Raw genomic sequence first — 19,908 nt, 5'->3', positions numbered from 1 at the left:
AATAAACATAATATATATTAAACAATTTACATTAATTATATATATTTTAATTAAATAATATAGCCGCGAGTCTATACCTTCTAAATACGTATTTAAAGAGTATCGCCGTGCGGCTATGCTTTGTTTTTGACATGTGGGCGCCTAGCCATTAGACGGGTCCTCTTTTTTCATATTTTTTTACTTTATTAATAGTATTTCAACATGCGGCTATATATGGTTTTATAATTATTTTTTAAAACAGTGAAGTATAGCCGCACGGCTATACATGGTTTTAAATTTTTTTTTGATTTCATGTAACTTTTCGAGATCTAGAACGTCCCAAGTCACTGGAAGCGGCTTGAGTTCTCCAGACCCCCAAAAAACGCTGTTTTCTGCTGTAAAACTGGATTACATCTTCCCAATGTAACAGCAGAGACATTTTTTCCTTACATTTTCTTAATGTCATGCAATCAAAACTTCAATTTTGAACATAGGAGACAGTAAGTGATGGGCAGACATATTGTTCAAGTACATAGGAGACAGTAGCAATATAGAATGGAGAGTGTTGTTCAAGTACATATAACGAGCAACAATATTGAAATGTTTCATATTAGATGGGCTAATTTTCGTTTTAATTATTAACTTCAGGGTCTAGGGTTCAAGTCACTAAAAGGGCACACTTGGGTTTCTTTTAATTTTAATTTTAATTTTTAAGTGTTTTCGCTTGTTAATTTTACTTTGATGCTTTTGTCACGGCACATGTGCGCACCCTGTTCGACAAGCCTCCCATAGGCATGTTGATGAAAAAACCTATGCCGACGAAATTTCATCGGGAGAGGTCTACGTGACCTATGCCGACGAAATTTCGTTAGGAGGGGTCTTTTAAAAAATATATATATATATATATATATAAATTCAGGATTTTTAGGTTAATTAATTTTTTAAAATTTTATTGTTAGTAATTAAATAACATATTTGCCTTATTTAATAAGTGAAATTAGCAATGATATTTTAAATATTATTTATTTAGTGAATAATTAGTATTAAATTTATTAATTAACTTCTTGAATTATATTACTTAATAAATAGTAATTCAATTTTCCCCTTTTTATTTTTCCATTTAATATTCACTAAGTAAAACATAAATACTAATCAAAGTAATTAAATGGAGAGCTACTTGAAGGGTATAGCCGTGCGGCTGGACTTTTAAAATATTCTATTATTCGGAGTACAGCCACGCGGCTATTCTTTTGAGGTGCCCTTTGTGAACACCCCACATTGAAAATCCACAATCCTATAACGGTCTTTATAAACAAAGCACTACGGTGGTTTGGTAAGTGTGGTTAACATTAAAGAATTTGGGTAATGGGCTTGGCTACAGGCTCGGCTTCGGATTTGGCGCTGATTAATAATAATTATATTATATTAATCAAAGACTTGGGCCTTGGGGCTCTTGGGCTTTGGAGAGATTTAATTAAGACACCCAAACGAGAATAAGCAATTTATTTATTTTTCGTTTTGACATATCCTTTCAATTTAAATTTGAATGAAATTAGGTTTGAAAATTGCACAAAATAATTCAAAATAATTAATTACTATTCATTGAGCAATTTATGAAATAAGTAACATATTCAAATAGTCACTAAAGAAATAATAATTAAAATATAATTACTAATTAAAGTAATTCAAAAAGGATATGATATTACTTAATCACATATATATATTAAATAAAGGAAGTTGGCCAGAAGAAAAAGTAAAGAAACTAATTTTAAAAATTAAAAATTAAAAAACACTTTCGTCGGCATAGGTCGATGCCGACAAAATTTGCCGGATTAGGTTTTCCCCGAAGAAAAAACCTATGCCAACAAAATTTCGTCGGGAGAGGTCTTTAAAAAAAATATATATATATATATATATATATAAACTCAGGATTTTTAGGTTAATTAATTTTTTAAAATTTTATTGTTAGTAATTAAATAACATATTTGCCTTATTTAATAAGTGAAATTAGCAATGATATTTTAATTATTATTTATTTAGTGAATAATTAGTAATTTATGGGTCCTATTAGTAAAGAAAGAAATTTACGTTTTTAAGTTGATCACCTGTCAGCTGAAGGCAATTTATGGGTCCTATTAGTAAAGAAAGAAAGCTAGTCTCATGCCAGGGATATGTTTCTATTTCTAGGCATCTTAAGAAATATTAAATATAATTGAAGCAAATCAGGGAGCATTTTTACAGAAGTAGAAACTATAAAATAATGAAAGCAGAAGTCAAAAGAGTCAGGTCCTTGTGTCAAAGGAAGAAGTTGCCAACTGAGTTGAATTTGGTCTAAATCGAACATCAGTAATTATCAAGGAGTGCCCCTCTGGTGTGCTTTCAGTTTGCAGTGCTTCCATATCCCAGACAACAACCTACTGACATGAAAAAACGAAAGAAAATCATTCACATAATTCCTTTTCTCATTAATCAATTGAAGTCACTAATTTGTTATCAGATAACAAGTACCTAAACCCAATCCGTAAATCAATTACTTAGCTTACAACAAGACTTGAACCTGGGCTCTTCGGTTCGGTTTCAATTCGAAAGGAAAGTGAGGAGAAATCTAATAGGAAAGAATTATAAAGCATGTCATTCTTTACCACTCCACTGGAATTAACGATCCTGTGGCCATTTCCGGAGAAAATGAATGCCATTTGATGCTAACACCAAAATGGCATCACCTCCATTTGTGTATAACAGCCTTGATGTTGATATAATGAGAAGCTACCAAAACATTTTAATGGCGAAATCTGAAACTTAAATATTAGATATTCCCATGCTTATATGCTCCCAGTGCATAGGCAGAGAAAAACTATAAATCAGTCTCAGAATTGAGAGACCTCATATTGAATTATTTATTTTTCTTTTTCTGAAAGATAGAGTACCTTCAGACAGAATTGCAATTATGAAACTTAAATATAGTATAGCCGAGCGGCTATACTATTTATTTTATTTATATATAAAAAATTAATTAAATTAATTATTTTTTTAAATGGAACCGCCTAGCCCGCCTAGGCGGCTGATTTTTCGAAAACTTGAATGGCATTCTTTTTTTTAAGATTTATTTTTTCCTGGCCGGTCTATTGCAATTATGAAACTTAAATATAGTATAGCCGCGCGGCTATACCTATTTATTTATTGAAGAACCGCCTAGCCCGCCTAGGCGGCCGATTTGTCAAAAACTTGAATGGAGTTTTTTTCAGATTTCTTTTTCCTGGAGGGTCTAGCATCTCTGCAAGTAATTTTGTCAATTATCAGTACCATAAGATGGGCAAAAAGAGTAAATCAAAAACTCCCACAGAGATGCAAGATAATATAGCTGTTGGTATCGGTGGCAGCTTCTTAGGTCCTCTTCGAACAGGTTTAGAAGATTCTTTCCATGCATATATTTTGCAGTCTTGTTTACTATGTAGTGTGAGTTTCCTTGTGAAAATGATTAAGCTTTCTTTGGAATAAACTTCGGGTAGTGTTCACTGGTTTGATTACATTTTGCAGATCCAGAGGCTATCGAAACAGCAAGGGGAAGGCAACTGCATTTGTAAGTACTTACGTATCAATTTTTAAGTGCTTATGCTTTCAAATTTTCTTTATGGTTGGAGTTGTGGTGTTTAACATAGCCCATATTCAGGGACTATGTTAGATGCATTCTGTGTGTAAATATTTGGTTCTAGTCTTGGTAGTTGGGTTAAAGGATTATATGCGTATTTTTATCAGAGGATGGATGATTCTGGGTGCGGGTTGCCTGTTCTGCAGCGAGGGCATTGTCGAAGTCGGTTCCAGGTTTTGGCTCTATAAGGTTTCCCATTTGCACATGGCGGAACTGGTATATGCCGTCGACGACGTGCGGTAGTGGTTGTTGCAAAGTGTAACTGAGCGACTATACTCTTTAAATATATTATTTAACCAATCAGCTATACGTATATATATATATATATATATATATATATCTGTCTCTCTCTCTGTTACCTTTTCTTGATAGACATTAGGATTTCTTTGGTGAAACCATGTTGCTGTGGTTTTTGTATACGGGCATGGATTGTGATGTAGATATGAGCTGTGATATCTTTTCAGATTTACATTAATTTCAGGATCAACGTGATTATCTTATTTCAACTCCCATGCCAGATGGAAATCTTTGCTACAATGATCTGTTAGATGCAACTGTGCTGGTATTATTATCTCTTTACTGACATCTTGTGTTGTTTCATCAAGCTTAACTTCTTGTATATATATATATATCCCTTGATGTTAACCCTTATGAAATTTGGTGTCAATGTTTGCACTTGACAGCTTTTCCAGAAGTCGTATCCAAATGAAGAATTCTTTTCCGAGACACCCTCACCTCAGAATTTGGAGGATGACGTTCCGATTAATCTAGAGGACTAATAGTATAAGGCCATTACCCGAGTCTCTATTGTCCCCCTTTGATATTCAATAATACATCCGTGTTTTGTACATGTCTTAAAGATTTGGTAAAGTTCACTTTTTTAAAAGGCAAACATGCAATATGCGTATTATAGATGTACGTACATATTTTTCATGTTTAATACATGTATTTTTTTTATAAAATTTTCAATAATACACACAGCTTCACGTATTATACATATAATTCTCACATATTATTGAATAAACATAATATATATTAAACAATTTACATTAATTATATATTTTTTTAAATTGACTAATATAGCCGCGGGTCTATACCTTCTAAATACATATTTAAAGAGTATCGTCATGTGGCTATACTATGGTTTTTGACACGTGGGTGCCTAGCCATTAGACGGGTCCTCTTTTTTCATATTTTTTTACTTTATTAATAATATTGCCACACGGCTATATACGGTTTTATATTTTTTAAACAGTGCAGTATAGCCGCACGGCTATACACGGTTTTTAAATTTTTGTATAGAAATAGTATAGCCGACCCGGTTTTGCTAATTTTTTAAAAAATAAATAGTATAGCCTTGGCTTGCTAATTTTTTAAAAATAAGTTAGTATAGCCGAACGGCTAGACTCGGTTTTTATTTTTTTAAATCGGACAGCCGTCCGGCTATAATTTAAGAAAGTATAGCCGCGATACTCTTTTTTCCCGGTTTTTTTTTTTTTTTTTTTACTTTGTAAATCATATCAAATCCTAATTAATAAATATTTTCTTGATTTAAACCTAATGATGAGACATTTATTAAATGATTGCTTCATGACAAAACTGAGCATAAACGAAAATCTATATACTCTGAACCATTTAAACTAAGATTCATGCAAACCTACGGTCATTCACAACTAAAGAAGTCGTGGGAGCTATGCTATGTTGTGTAATCACCACCATTACAAAAGCGGCAATATGCAGGAAAGCTTTACATTGCTCCTAATAAAACATACTACCCTCAAAGGAAATACTTGTGCAATCTTTGTTGAAGAAGCATAAAACAGAAAACTATAGCTTAACCATTTGTGTTTTACAGGGCAGCACAAAACTGCAAGATTCATGTGCTAACTCCTAATTTACCTTCAGTCGTTTACCAAACTTAAGCCAAATACTTAAGCACATGATTTGTTTTGTACAAGCTAAGTAACAACTTATAGCTTGTGTATATATTTCCGACTATAAAATAAGTACAGGCCCCGCCCATTCTCTTTATACCTTTGTTTTGTGTGGTTTTGTAAAATTTATTAATTTTCATTACAGAAACCCATCATCAGAACTTACATTGCATACATTCAAAATCAACGTAAAGGGACATTGTTGCTACTTACTTTGGATGGTGGCTATGGCGGCTGCTGGTAGCGATGACGATGGCTGTTGTCCTAGGGCTAGGAACCTAAAACGATGAAATAGAGAGGGAAAGCAAGAAGGAGCGGTTATGAGATAGAGTTATTGACAAATTTTTTAAACAGAGTTTGGAGCAGATTTCTAGTTTTCTGATGATACAGAGTCCCACATTGGTCAAACAAGTGACCATACAAATGTTTATAAGGACTTACATATCACTTCACATTGCCGAGCCTAGTAGCATGGGTTTGTAACTAAGCAGGGCATTAAAGTAATTGGTTGCTATGGAAACCTTCCTAGGTGAGGCGTAGTGGTCTTGGGCTGTTCACCTTGACATTGGTGGGTGAAGTCGCACAAAGCACACCCCTTACCCTCGGGGGTTAGTAGGGTCTCCCAACCACAAAGGTTGGGTAGCAACCAAACCAGAAATATATGAGAATTTGATTGGGGGTTACTTCCCCACAGACCAAGATTCCGCTTGCCTCAGTGTGTTACCCGGGAATAGGACCTCATCACACAATCACTTTTTGCAGAGGCGTTGCGGAGCGGAGAAGACAGCGTTTCATCTTGTTAATTTTAAGAACAACATAACATTCAAACGATCCCTAAATTGATTCAGCCATCCAACCGCCCACCCATTTCTAACGGGAGCCTCTCTTTCAATCTATTTAAACTTGAATTCATATCCAATCTAAATCAATTTAGGGCCTAAACAGAGGCTTGAATTGTTTCAATTTATGAATCAATAACCTCACGATATTTATAGATCATATGTTCTACATATTATTAATATACTAATATGTATTTATTTGTAATAATTGACGAGATATAAACTACTTTGTTTCAATGCCTCGTTTTTCAAAATATTGATATGAGTATTGGGGTAAGGAATTGAGAAGAAGATATGTGACTCTACATATCATAATTAATACGTATTTTTTGTTAAAAGTGTTTTTATTGATTTTACTTATAATAAGAAATGACTTTGTCATTAAACCAACGTCTCGTTTTTGAAAATATTGATATGAGTACTTTTTTCTTTTTTTAAGGAATTGAGGAAGAAGATATGTGACTCAAAGGACATATCATATTTTTGTTGAATAATTAACGGCCATCATCCCTTCGCATTAACCCCAAAGCCTCTTGGTTTTTTTTTCCCTCAATATAACGATAGTGTAACTACAACAAAAAAAATTGGGTCAATTACACACAATATCAAAGTGCTATAGAAATTTAAACCGAAAATCGTTGATTTGCATGTTAAAATTATTTTTCACTGGTTTGACCCATTGGCAAGCCTCGCATTCTTTATCAAAACTAAACTGGGTCCACGGGTGGGTTCCCAGCGGCCTAAATAGTTTATTTATAGTATGATTGCACGTGATTTGGATTGGCACAATTGCAATTGCAGCTTTGAAACGTGGTCAAATAACACATCAGTTTCGTAGCATCGCCGTTCAGCCACCACCTGTCTTCTGAGTTCGCGTTTTGTTTTGGGCCACCACCATTTACTCGACTGCGGACCACTGGTCCAAAAGCTCAATTCCTTCTTGTATAGTTCGGGCATGTTTTTTCAACCAAACTCTTCCAATTTATTATTATTATTTTCTTAAGTGTTTGTAGTTGAATTCCTTTGATAGCAAATAAGAATAAAATAAAAAATCAATCAATTTGGGAGAAAAAAAATTTATATCTTTGACCTTAAATGAATTTATTACGGGGTCTTTAATCTCCTATCTTCAATAATATTTGTGTACATATTTATAATTTATAAAGTTTTTTTCAATACAAGTAATAGTCTTAAACTATTCTAAATTAATCTAAATTACGAGGAATATAACTCGACTTGAATTGCAAGGCGAGGAGCTCATTGTGCTGCACAACTAGCCTATAAAGACATTTTTTTCAAAACAAAGAAAAGGACACCTCTCCATTTTCCTAATAAGTGGAGGGGGTTTGGCTATTAAATTTCTACTAATGGGGCTTACAAGCAATATGAAAATGCAAAAATCAGCATCACACGTGGTGATCAGCAGACATGCCGCATTAACATACTGAAACCCAGATTCTAAAAGCGTAAGAATCTTACATGCCAAATACCAACTCTCTCTAACCAGTATTTATGTATTTTAAAAATTATAAATTAAATTCTAACCCGCTTACTTATCAGTTTTGGTAATGAATGAGACTGATAGGGCAGGTGAGAGTGCTGGAGAAAGCGAGTACGATGCCAATATGGCTACTCGCGAGACTTGGTATTAGACCAGTACTAAAGAGATTGCTTGTCTACGGCCCACTTGGAAAACAAGGGAAAGAGACCTCTCAATTGAGTCATTGATGCCGTGGGCAACGCCAAAGCACGTGTAAACTTCACCGCCAAGTGTCTTTAAAACTTACTTTTACTCGAGAATGAAATTGGAGGGTGTAGCGTTAGTGGTGCAATGAGGATTTTTTAATCTTCGTCTCAAATGCGATGCGATTCTCTCTAAATCATTTCAGCTCTTTGAAGCATAATGTTGGACATGCATTATATAGTTGAGTTGAGTATAAAGGATGCAAGATTGTTTTGAAAAGTTTATAAAGAGTTGGGCTATTCTTCTATTATCAATCGATTTTGAGGTGAAACCTCAACTTACGCCAATTTGTACTTGGGTGGTTGTGTGAGGAACCAACCCATTCACCTCAGATGCATCACATACAAACAAAAAAGTATTAAAATTTCTTATATGAGATAACAAAACTAAGCAATGAAGAAAACAGCCAAACTATAAAGCATTAAGAAATGTAATTATTCCCTCTATATTTTACGCTATATATATTATATGTTTTATAATTTAACAATCTCATGACTTTCACTTTATATATTCCTAAAAAGAATTACTTGGAATCGAAGTTTTGGGAATCTTGTCCCTACTAAGTTTTGAGCTCAAATTTAATTGATTAATCAAGCAAAGGCTATGCATTCATGTGCTATGCACGTCTATCAAAGAAAAATGCCGGTTGGTTCAAGCATGCATTTACAAGAAAAGAAAAGGGATCAATTTAGGTTTAAGGAACGACTTTTCGCCTTTTTTTTAATGGAAAAAAATTTATGGGAAGATTGACTACTCTCATTACCAATATCAGGGCAAGTCTTATTTTCATTATATTTTACTTGATTAATTCATTATTATAAAAATAACCACAATATTCCAACTATTCAAGATTGACCACAGAGCTTCCTTTTAGTATTTTAATTCCTATATAATATATATGCATGAAAAGAATATGGAGCAAAAGCAAGCAATTATTAGTTATCAACTCTATCTTATCATGACGTTCGTAAAATGTGGTAGCATATGATATGCACCACATTGATCTCCCATGTGTGTGACAGGTAGCCATTTTCTTTAGTATCATTGCGTTTGAAGGTGCCATTTATTAATTACTTTATCAAAGACGTGCCTAATAATGTGCTTTGATGTGCAATTCCTTTAGTACCAATTATTGTTTTGGTTGAGAATGTTTTGTAGCTTAAATGGTTAAGAAATATTTTTATTTTTGTACTCTTGAGATGTTGTGTTCGATTGTCTTAACCCTAGCTCATTGCCTGGCAAGGGTTACTCTACATATTGGAGAGAATAAAACGTGGTTTGAGGAATCTCCAAATTTTATTACTGATATTCTTTATGAGGATCGTAACTCTTAATTTTTGTGAGACCAAGGAATAAAGGGGATGTGGGAGTGCTGTATCAAGGTGAGGGTCCTTCTAATCACTTTGTGCAAGGAATGTAAGTTACTTGGTAAGACCGATGTTTGAAATGTTATATGTACTAATTATTTTTCCTCATAAATATATTTTCGCTTTTTACTCAAAAATATATATTATTCGTACATCCGTGTACTCGATTTTTCATTTCATGGTATTTCATATCAGGTATTGATTAGTATTCATAATTTTTAAATACTTGTTGATGCTCTAATACGTGATATGTTTTAATTTTAGAAGAGTTATGCTTTAAATGTTAGACCCCCAATAAATTCAAAATCAAAGAAGAATTTCAAGCCCTTAATATACAAGTTTGGATCTTACCTAATGTTATGACTAATTAATTTCAAGTGAATGAAAATCTCCAATGAACGTGAGAGATTGCGTATCAAAATCTTATCATTAGTCCGTTGCCACTCAAAACGATCTAATGGCTATATTCATTTCACATCAAGCGCCATATGTCAATCTCATTTGCAACTTGCAAGTTATGGCATGACAGAAAGTCCCTCCTATTGAATTATTTGTACACCTTTTTTCCTTTTTTCGTCTTTAGCTGACCAAGTTTTCTTCTTCCACACTTTCTTTTTTCTTAAGTTACATGCCCCTTGCGATTAGTACCTCTCGGGTTGAGTAATTTAAAAACGGGAAAAAGAATCATAGATAGCGCATACTAATTTTGAATGGGTGGTGCATACTAGGAATGTGATGTGAATGACTATCACCCTCTTTCAGTGACTAGGTTCCATGAATCAATACAAATGTCTGGATTCAATAAACATTTTACTTTTAACAAGAACACTTCATTTATTTGTTTAAGTTTTTCTTATGGAACACTTCAATAAATTTGTTTTTTAAATAAAAAATTAAAAAAATGGAAAAGAAAGTCCCAAACAAATCGGAAGATTCCGAGCAATATTATTTGCAGTTAAAGCAAACGGAAAAGAAGGTGATCTATTTTGTAGCATGTCAAGCATTCATTTGCCCTAAATCAATGAGTTTGACCCGCAAATTAATATGAATATGCAATTAAGTATGTTTTTTTACACATATATTTATATATGCATGTCAAAGTCACGATTCAACAAATTTGAAGTGCGTTCTAGTTTGTGGGAAAGAAATGAGTTTTTCTATTTAAACCCCGCACTTCTTTTTGTTTACCTTATATTCTAAGTTTACTCCAACTTCTAATTCAAATTTTCATATTTCTAAGAAAACCCCACTATCTTTCTAAAATATATAATACTATATATTAAAAAAATAATTTTACATTTTAATATAAGTTCACCGCATATTCTAAAGTCACCGCAATTCTCTTTAGAATATAGTATCATACATTTTGGTTTTTTGCTATTTCTTGTTGATAAATGAAAAGGAGAAGTACCCAATTTTGATTTGTCTATTTCTTCTTGGATGAGTTATAACTTAACACGATTTAGTTAGGGGCCCCAAATTAGGTTTATTATATGCCTCCACCAAATCCAAGTGAATGTGTTTTAAAAGGATCCTAAATTGTCAAACAAATCAAAACATGTGGGGACAATGATATAAAGAAAAGGCAGCGCAAGTCCACAAAACTATAAAAATTCTTTCCCCCACTTGTCAAATTGTAAACTATAATTATACGAGTACAAATGTATTTTTAAAAATTACTTCTGTCTTCCATACACTTCTCAAAGATACGGAAAAAATATGCATTGTTTGAATGCAAATGTATCGTTCACGTATTATTTGCGTACATATATAGTTTTTACTACTTTGCTAATAAGTTAACTGGAAATGCAAATTCTGTAGCAAAACTATTATGTTTGTTTTTATGTAATCAAAATTTTATTATAGGTAGTAACAAAAAATAAACTCGGTTAAAAATTTTCAATAAAAAATAGGATCGATTACAAATCATAATAAGATTTAGAAATCTATCCACGTGCATTTACTAAAATATCATCCATATTACGTAGATCTTATTTTACCCACCAGAACCCCTTTATAGTGTTTTTGCTCGAGAGCATTGTAAGTTACTATAAAATGATAATTTTTTATTTTGCTAAGATTTATGCTTTCACAAAAAAAAAAAAAAATTGAATATCGATCATATCAAATTGAAGGTTCGGTTTACTATTGTAGTCGTTTATGTGAGGGGTATTTTAAAAATACAACGTAACCAAAGTTTATTTTGGATTAAGCTTTGTAAGCGATACTATTTTATTTTCCTGGTGCATTTTCCCTTGTTTTGAAGCATGTATTTTAAAGAGCTACTGCATTTACGTGGTCCGTTTTGTTTTGTTTTGTGGTCCGACTTACGTGGTTCGTATGTTTCGATTACGCAATAAAAAGCCAAAAGAAAATATTAAAATAATACCGTTGGGGCCAGAGATGACGTGTCAAAGACCCGGATAGTTCGGGATAAGTGAATGTACATTACACAACAACACACACATTCTACACACACCTTCTTTCTTGTTCATTTTTTTTCATTTCTCGCAAAAACATAATATAAAATCCGAACCCAGACCCAAAAACCAAACCAAATACCAAACTCTCTCTCTCTCTCTCTCTCTCTCTCTATCGCTCGCTCGCTCGCTCGCTCTCTTTATCTGTGACCAACAACAACATAAAACACGAACCCAAAAGCTTCGAATTTCAAATTGAAAAAGCTGAGTGGTCGCGACCTTTCTCTCTCCGCGTTTTCCATTTTCTTCTTATTCGTTCAAATTGTTGATTCGTACATAAACATACTCGCAATTCACACTCTACGACGTCGTGTTGATCATCAACTCGGCGAGAGAGATGGTGGGGGGTATAGCCATGGATTTCCCGGCCGACGAAACGGCGTCGTTCTCCTCGCCTCCAAGACTTCCCAGGAGGCTCAGACGGCGGCTGAGCCTTGTCGACTGTAACAAGACTCCTAACACCGCCGAACAAATCGAAACCAAGCTCCGGCTCGCCGATCTTCGCCGACAGGTCTTTCTTTCTATCTCTCTTCTATTTTCATTCTTTATTTTTCATTTCTTAATTTTCCTTTTTTTTTTTTTGTCTTTTAACCCTCATGAAAAGGTGTCTCCTTGATTTTGTTCTCTCTCTCCTTTTTCTTGAATTTGTGATTTTCTGTTTGCTCACTGAGAAAATTTGATCATAGTTTGGTTGATCGAACGACTGAACTGACCCAAATAGTTCAGTCAAGAACTGTTTTTTCTTTGAACTCTTGTACGTGTTGCTGTGAGTTATGTAGTTCAATGTTAAGGATCCATGACTTCTCATCAAAATTTTCGTACTTTTTTTTTTCCTTGACTTCTGGCTCTGAATTTTGAGATAATATTCAAGTAGTTTTTTTGTCCCTATTGTTATCTTTTACAATCTATTTGATCGGAATTGAACTGAGAAAGCACCAAATTCTAAAATTTTATGGGTGAATTTGTCCGACTTTTTTTCCCCTCTAGACTTAAGTAGATCAAAAACACCTTGGGCTGCAGTTTTTGTTTTAATTTTATATTTCATAAATTGTTTGAGTGTTTATACCTTTATTTTAAAGTGTGTTTGCTTTTGCTTGTGTTAGGTGAGGTTGTTTGAAAACCCGGGTTTTCTTCCTTTTCACATGGGTGTCTCTGTTTTCAAGTGTTGGACGAATAACATTTTTTTTTTGGTCTGAAAAATGCTCTGTATTTTTTTTCTCTTGGCGAAGGATTAATAATGATGCTTTCATCTCTGGTTTACTGATAATTTTCACTTTCTTCGCAAACAACGAGTTTTGTGGCCTAACTCTTTGTTGTGTCACTTGTATGTAGCTTTTAGCCTAAATTCTGACATTGCCAACTTTCATGAATTCGTTTGAGTACAGGAATACTATGAAAAATTGTCAAGCAAGGCACGAGCAAAGCCAAGAAGTCCCTCTCGATGTTCATCTCAAGAGGAAGACCTTGGTCAACGCCTAGAAGCCAAGCTCCAAGCTGCTGAAAAGAAAAGGTAAAACTTGAATTTACATAGCTTAAGAATTTTATCCCCGCTATATTATGACTTGGACAAGATTAGACTATCCGTCAATTGACCATGCATTCTCCAGTCTACTGGTCTTGATCAATTTTGTGTAATCTCTAATATTCTGTTGCTTACCAACAGGTTGAGCATTCTGGAAAGCGCTCAAATGCGCTTAGCTAAGTTAGATGAGTTGCGGCAAGCAGCTAAAAGTGGGGTGGAAATGCGTTTTGAGAAGGAACGTCAAAAGCTTGGCTCCAAAGTGGAATCACGTTGTCAGCAGGCAGAGGCAAATAGAATGCTTATGCTCAAGGCTTATAGACAAAGAAGGGCCACACTGAAGGAGAGGTCATCTCAGTCATTATTGCGAAAGACAGCGAGGGAGAAGAAGTATAAAGAGCGTGTATGTGCTGCAATTAACCAAAAACGTGCAGCTGCTGAAAAAAAACGATTGGGACTTCTGGAAGCAGAGAAGAAGAGGGCCTGTGCAAGGATGTTGCAAGTGCAAAGTGTGGCTAAGTCTGTTTCTCACCAGCGTGAGATTGAAAGGAGGGCAAAGAGAGATCAGTTAGAAGACCGGTTGCAAAGGGTATGCCTTTTATTTGAGATTACATAATCACCACTTATTTGTCAGATATCTGGTTGCCTTTACTGGTTGTTCCAATGTTCCCTGATAATGTTTTTTATATTTAGGCAAAGAGACAAAGAGCAGAATATCTAAGGCAAAGAGGAAGGCTACAGAGTTCTTTTCAATTGAGTTGGAATAGGATGCACAAGCAGGCTGATCTCCTTTCCAGAAAGTTAGCTAGGTATGTATCCTTTGAAATATTGAGTTCAAAGATTTGTCTCTGCTTTCTGAAAGCGTCATTGGGTCCAAGTCAGTAGCCTTGTGGTTAATTTTCCCAGTAGATGTCTCATGACCCTGGCAATGGTTTGTCGTTGTTGTGGTTGGCAAATGTTTTTTTTCGTAAAATATACCAGAGATTAGCGTGCTATATTTGGTGTAGATTAAATATCACATGTTTATATTCTGTTGAAAATTTTGTAGTTTGTGAATGCAGATAGAAGTGCTTTTATTCTTTTCTTGACCCTTGATTAATCTACAACTTTCAGTCTAAAACACTGTTGATTTTTAACAGGTGTTGGAGACGTTTCCTTAGGCTGAGGAGAACTACTTTTGCTTTGGCAAAAGATTATGATGCTTTGAAAATTAATGTAAAGAGTGTCAAGTCAATGCCATTTGAGCAGCTTGCAATTCTGATTGAATCAATTGATACCCTTCAGACGGTGAAAGGTCTACTTGACCGACTGGAGAGCCGGTTAAAAGTTTCCAGGGCTGTTGCCTCTATAAATTATCCATCCAGTTTTGATAACATAGATCACCTACTCAAACGAGTTGCTTCCCCAAAGAGGAGGACTACACCACGGACATCTTTAAGAAGTAGAGAAGCGAAGAAAGTAGGTTCCATCAGGGACAAAGCTAGAACTTCTGTTAAATTATCAAGGTATCCGGTGAGAGTGGTTCTTTGTGCTTACATGATTCTGGGTCATCCAGATGCAGTTTTCAGTGGTAGAGGAGAGAGTGAAATTTCTCTGGCCAAATCTGCAGAAGAATTTGTTAGAGAGTTTGAGTTGTTACTGAAGGTTATATTGGAGGGTCCAATACACAGTTCTGATGATGAGGCTGACTCCGCATTGCCCAAACATTTGACCTTCAGATCTCAGCTTGGAGCTTTTGATAAAGCATGGTGCTCCTACTTGAATTGCTTTGTGGTGTGGAAGGTTAAGGATGCTCAGTTGTTGGTGGAGGATTTGGTGAGAGCAGCGTGCCATTTAGAGCTCTCTATGATTCAAACTTGCAAGATGACCCCGGAAGGAGAGACTGGTAATCTTACTCATGATATGAAGGCTATTCAGAAACAGGTACTATGCTAACTCTATATTTTGGTACAGTACTTTTGTCCTATGTCGATTTTTTTCTCTTTCTTTTCTTTAAAAAAAAAATTTACATTTATTGAAGACTAGGTTTGGTCCACCATTAGTAAAGATTTCTTTACTACTGTTTGCTTTATGCATGGGGGGAATTGTTCAACTTTTTTTCCTTCTGAAAATTTAGCAGTGTTTTCATTTTACTTATTGGCTGACATTTTGAATCTTCTCTTGCCATAGGTTACAGAAGACCAAAAGCTACTGAGGGAAAAAGTGCACCACCTAAGTGGTGATGCTGGGCTTGAGCGCATGAATTCTGCTTTATCTGAAACAAGGGTACATTACTTTCAAGCAAAGGAAACTGGAAGCCCGTCAGTGTTGAAGACCACACACATTATTTCTCCGAGCTCACCTAGTCAAACACTTGGTCTTTCTGCTGCTAGCTCAGATAAGAAGCCAAGTCGTGTAGTTCGTTCCTTATTTAGGGAAGCTGATACCACTCATCATGAGGGAGCTCTGTCCTCTGTTCCAAAACCCAATTTGGGTCTGCAGCTTGGATCTTCTTCCCAAAATTTGTTGACAGAGAATGAATTGATCGTGAATGAGTTTCTCCATGAGCAGAAGCAGGCTTTTCTGATATCTTCAATGTTACTGGCAAAGATAAAAACGATGTCCAGGTCAGTGCATTTTCATATTAGTAAATAGTATTGGTGGCTTTGTGATAGACGTAGATCTTATTGCTTTGGATGTTGACAAATTGATGAGTAATGCTTTTTTCATCTATTTATGCTATTGATGCACAAATATGAGTTCTTGACCAAACTAGAGATTTTGAAAAGAAAATTTAGTTTGTTGCTTTACACCTACTTGCTTATGATGAATTAGAAATTTAACCACTTGTCTCTTTTGTTTATTTTATATTTTCCAGTCAAAAATAAGACAGACAATGGAGAAGGCTTTTTGGGATGGCATAATTGAATCTGTAAAACAGGAGGAGCCCAACTATGACAGGATTATTCAACTCATGAGGGAGGTGAGGGATGAAATCTGCGAGATGGCTCCACAGAGCTGGAAACAAGAGATTATTGAAGCTATTGATGTGGATATTCTGTCAGAGGTAGCAGCACCATCGATTGTCTTTGCCAACAGCAACTTAGCAAGCATGTCTGGAGTACTAACTTTCATTTCTTTTTTCTTAGGTGCTAAAATCTGGTAACCTGGACATTGATTACCTGGGAAAGATCCTGGAGTTTTCATTGGTCACTTTGCGAAGGCTCTCTGCTCCAGCAAATGATGATGAAATGATGGCCATACACCAGAGTTTAAGGAAAGAGCTGGATGAGATATGTCAAACCAGGGATGAGTCCAACTTCTCAAGTGTCACGGCAATGATCAAGGGTCTGCGTTTTATCCTAGAGCAGATTCAGGTGTGTTTTCATGCCTTCTCTCTTTTCTAGTTTTTGTTGTACATCTGAAATTACTTATGTTTTTGTTCGTTTTCTGATAGAAACAAACCTACTGAAACCGACGACGAGTTTTAGGAGGGTTAGTCGCAATGCCTTCTGGCATGATGATTCACATATTTTATTTAATCAAATTATTGGTATTGTTTGTTTGTAATAGTAATTGTGGATTATTGCATGAGAATTGAAAATAGATTAGATAATTCAATTCTACAGTAAACATTTTGGTGGTTCATCTTTCAAATTACAAAATATATTATTTTAAATATTTCCCATTATATTTCTATAGACAACATGGTTCAGTGGATTTGATTTCCATACATAATGTAATTTGAAGTACCAAAGTTCCACCAAATATCATGTAATGTTGGATTTTTGTGACAGGTGCTTAAACAGGAGATTAGCAAAGCACGTATAAGAATTATGGAACCTTTGTTAAAGGGGCCTACTGGTGTGCAATACCTTAGAAATGCTTTTGCCAATCACCATGGGTCTCCCTCTGATGCCAATAATTCTCTACCGCTGACGGTGCAGTGGCTTTCATCTGTGTGGAATTGCAAAGATCAGGAGTGGCAAGAACATACAATCTTGTGCTCAACTTTGATGAGCAGTGGTGGCCCATCTCAGGGGTTTGTTCCTTCCACCGCCCTGAGAAGTGGTGGAAGCTTTCTGGTGAAACCAAATCAGGATTCTATTTCTACATCTGCTACAGATATCACAGGTTCGAGTGCTGGAATTTCTTAGTAATTATTTCTTTCAAGAAGTTTGTAATTGCAATTTACAAATAATTTATTTTAACATGTGTTTTGCTCGTATCAGGTAATCAACAACCGGAATGTAAGGGAGAGAGAGTTGATTTGTTGGTGAGGCTTGGTTTATTGAAGTTGGTAAGTGGTGTGTCTGGTCTGACAGAAGAGGCTTTGCCTGAGACTTTCAACCTTAACCTGTCTAGGCTGAGGGCTGTTCAGGCTCAAATTCAGAAAATTATTGTTACTTCTGTAAGGTGAGTAACTTAAGAGTTCTCTCTCTCTCTCTCTCTCTCTCATGAAAATCTTGGAATTCCCTGTTGGGCAAAGTAGAAAATAATATAGAATAATTTTCAGAAAAACTGTTCTGCCAAGGTATCTGATGGTATCTTTCATGTTACTGAGAAATAGTGGATGAAAGTATCACTACTGGAGTGACATTATATTCAGTGGTAACTCTTCTGCCAATGATAACTGATGGTATCCTTGGATTTAGTGGAGTGCATAAAAGTAATGTTTCTAAATGATTCAAATTAATTGTCCTTTTTTTTCCCAAACATTGGTTGGCTTGACTATGTCACAGCTTTCTAATTCTTAGTAAATCATTCAAAATGCAGCATTCTTATTTGCCGGCAAACCCTGTTAAGTGAGAGGGTTATAACCAGCCCTTCAGACATCGAGAGCATAGTATCAAAATGCATTGAGCGACTTTTGGGGGTCTTGGACAGTGTTGAAGATGCAGGTATGGAAGAAATTGTTGAATCAATTAGTGATTTTGCGAATGACAGCAAGGAAGTTGTGGACACTGAGAAGCTTCGGTCAAGGAAGGCAGTTATTGGCAGGATGTTAGCTAAGAGCTTGCAAGCAGGAGATCCTGTGTTTGAAAGGGTTTCCCGTGCTGTTTATATGGGTGCAAGAGGAGTGGTTCTTGGGGGTAGTGGACCAGTTGGAAGAAAATTAGCAGAAACAGCACTCCGGCAAGTTGGAGCTGCTGCACTGACTGACAGCGTAGTGGAAGCTGCTGAAGTTTTAGTGGTGGCAGCCACCATATCAGTTAGTGTTCATGGTCCCTGGTATATACATCTGACTGATAACATGTGATGAAGTGGGTTTGTTAAAAATCACTTGGTCGTACAGAAAAAATAAAATACACATGTATATAGTAGTGTGTGTCGTGTGGAAAGGCAGTGTTAAAAGCTAGTTGTAGATGTATGTAGATGTGCAGATGTAAGGTATGGATATTGATTCTTTTATGTAATAAAACGAGATGTGAATATGTTCTAGACTGAATTTAAGGTGCTCTGTTTATTCTGATTCAGCATTTCTTTTATAGTATTTGGAAAGGGTTGTGTGATGATTGAATGAGTTGGACCATAAAAAAAAGAGTAAAATATCAAAAACCCGGGTAGGATTAAGTAAATATCTTGACTTCATAGTTTTCAGTAAAGACGTCTCGGTAACTTTGGAGGCAATTTTGACTATACCAACCAAAATCTCACATATCTTCTATTGCTTCAATCTTGCATGTGATTTAGTTGCAATTAAAAAAGGAACCATTGCGTGATGCTCTCTGCTTCTTTGCAACAAAAGTTGCATCTATTGATACCTCTCGTTACCAGATAGGGCTCCTGATTTCTTCCTTGACAAGTTGACATGCGTAGTGGAAGGTCTTGGGAACGAAGAAACTCCCAGATTTTTTTTCTGGTCATTTCACTACCCTTTCTTTCCTACCGTCCAACATACTCAACCAAAACCTTGATAAAACGCCAATGCACAGGGAATTTTTCCTTTGAAGTTTTAATTGCAAGGATCGGTTTTTGTCGTTGCAAACATATTAATGGCTCATTTGGGAGTGATTCTAGATATGCCAAAAATCACTTTTATAGAGAATCACTTCTCCATATAATCACTTTAGGTGGTTTTAAGTGATTTTATGAAAAAAGAAGACGAGAGGTGCTTCTCCCTATAATCACTTAAAATCACTTAAAAGTGATTATACGGAGAAGCACGTGGAAAATGCTTCTCCCCAAAAGTGATTCAGGCCTATCTAGAATCAGTCACAAACGAGCCCAAAAGCTCACAACAGGGGCCTTTTCCACTAGGCTGCCAGCTGGATCTAACCTTTTGAAAAAGAGCCAATTTGAATTCTCACAACACTTTAGTTGGTACGTGTGTGAGAAACCCCCTCGCTTGTATTAAAAAAAGAATAGCAAGATTCAAGCACACAAGGTCTTTAATTCTTTGAAGCCAAGAGACTCC

The 19,908-nt window shown here is 35.3% G+C and overlaps 1 protein-coding gene across 1 annotated transcript; it reads left to right on the top strand.

Moving 5' to 3' along the window:
• The first annotated feature begins 11,988 nt into the window (after window positions 1-11,988).
• Window positions 11,989-18,967, top strand: LOC103318891 (T-complex protein 11). The gene is given in 12 exon segments (XM_008220325.3): window positions 11,989-12,503; window positions 13,378-13,502; window positions 13,656-14,100; window positions 14,205-14,320; window positions 14,651-15,434; window positions 15,681-16,071; window positions 16,074-16,117; window positions 16,369-16,557; window positions 16,640-16,867; window positions 17,288-17,624; window positions 17,723-17,906; window positions 18,267-18,967. Coding segments are annotated over 12 exon segments (3,501 nt in total). The 5' UTR covers window positions 11,989-12,329; the 3' UTR covers window positions 18,751-18,967.
• The last annotated feature ends 941 nt before the right edge of the window (window positions 18,968-19,908 follow it).

This window comes from Prunus mume, linkage group LG2, assembly GCF_029339155.1.
Source record: "Prunus mume cultivar Tortuosa linkage group LG2, ASM2933915v1, whole genome shotgun sequence".
In the NCBI taxonomy this organism is placed as follows: Eukaryota; Viridiplantae; Streptophyta; class Magnoliopsida; order Rosales; family Rosaceae; genus Prunus; species Prunus mume.
This window is presented reverse-complemented; position numbering and strand designations above follow the sequence as displayed.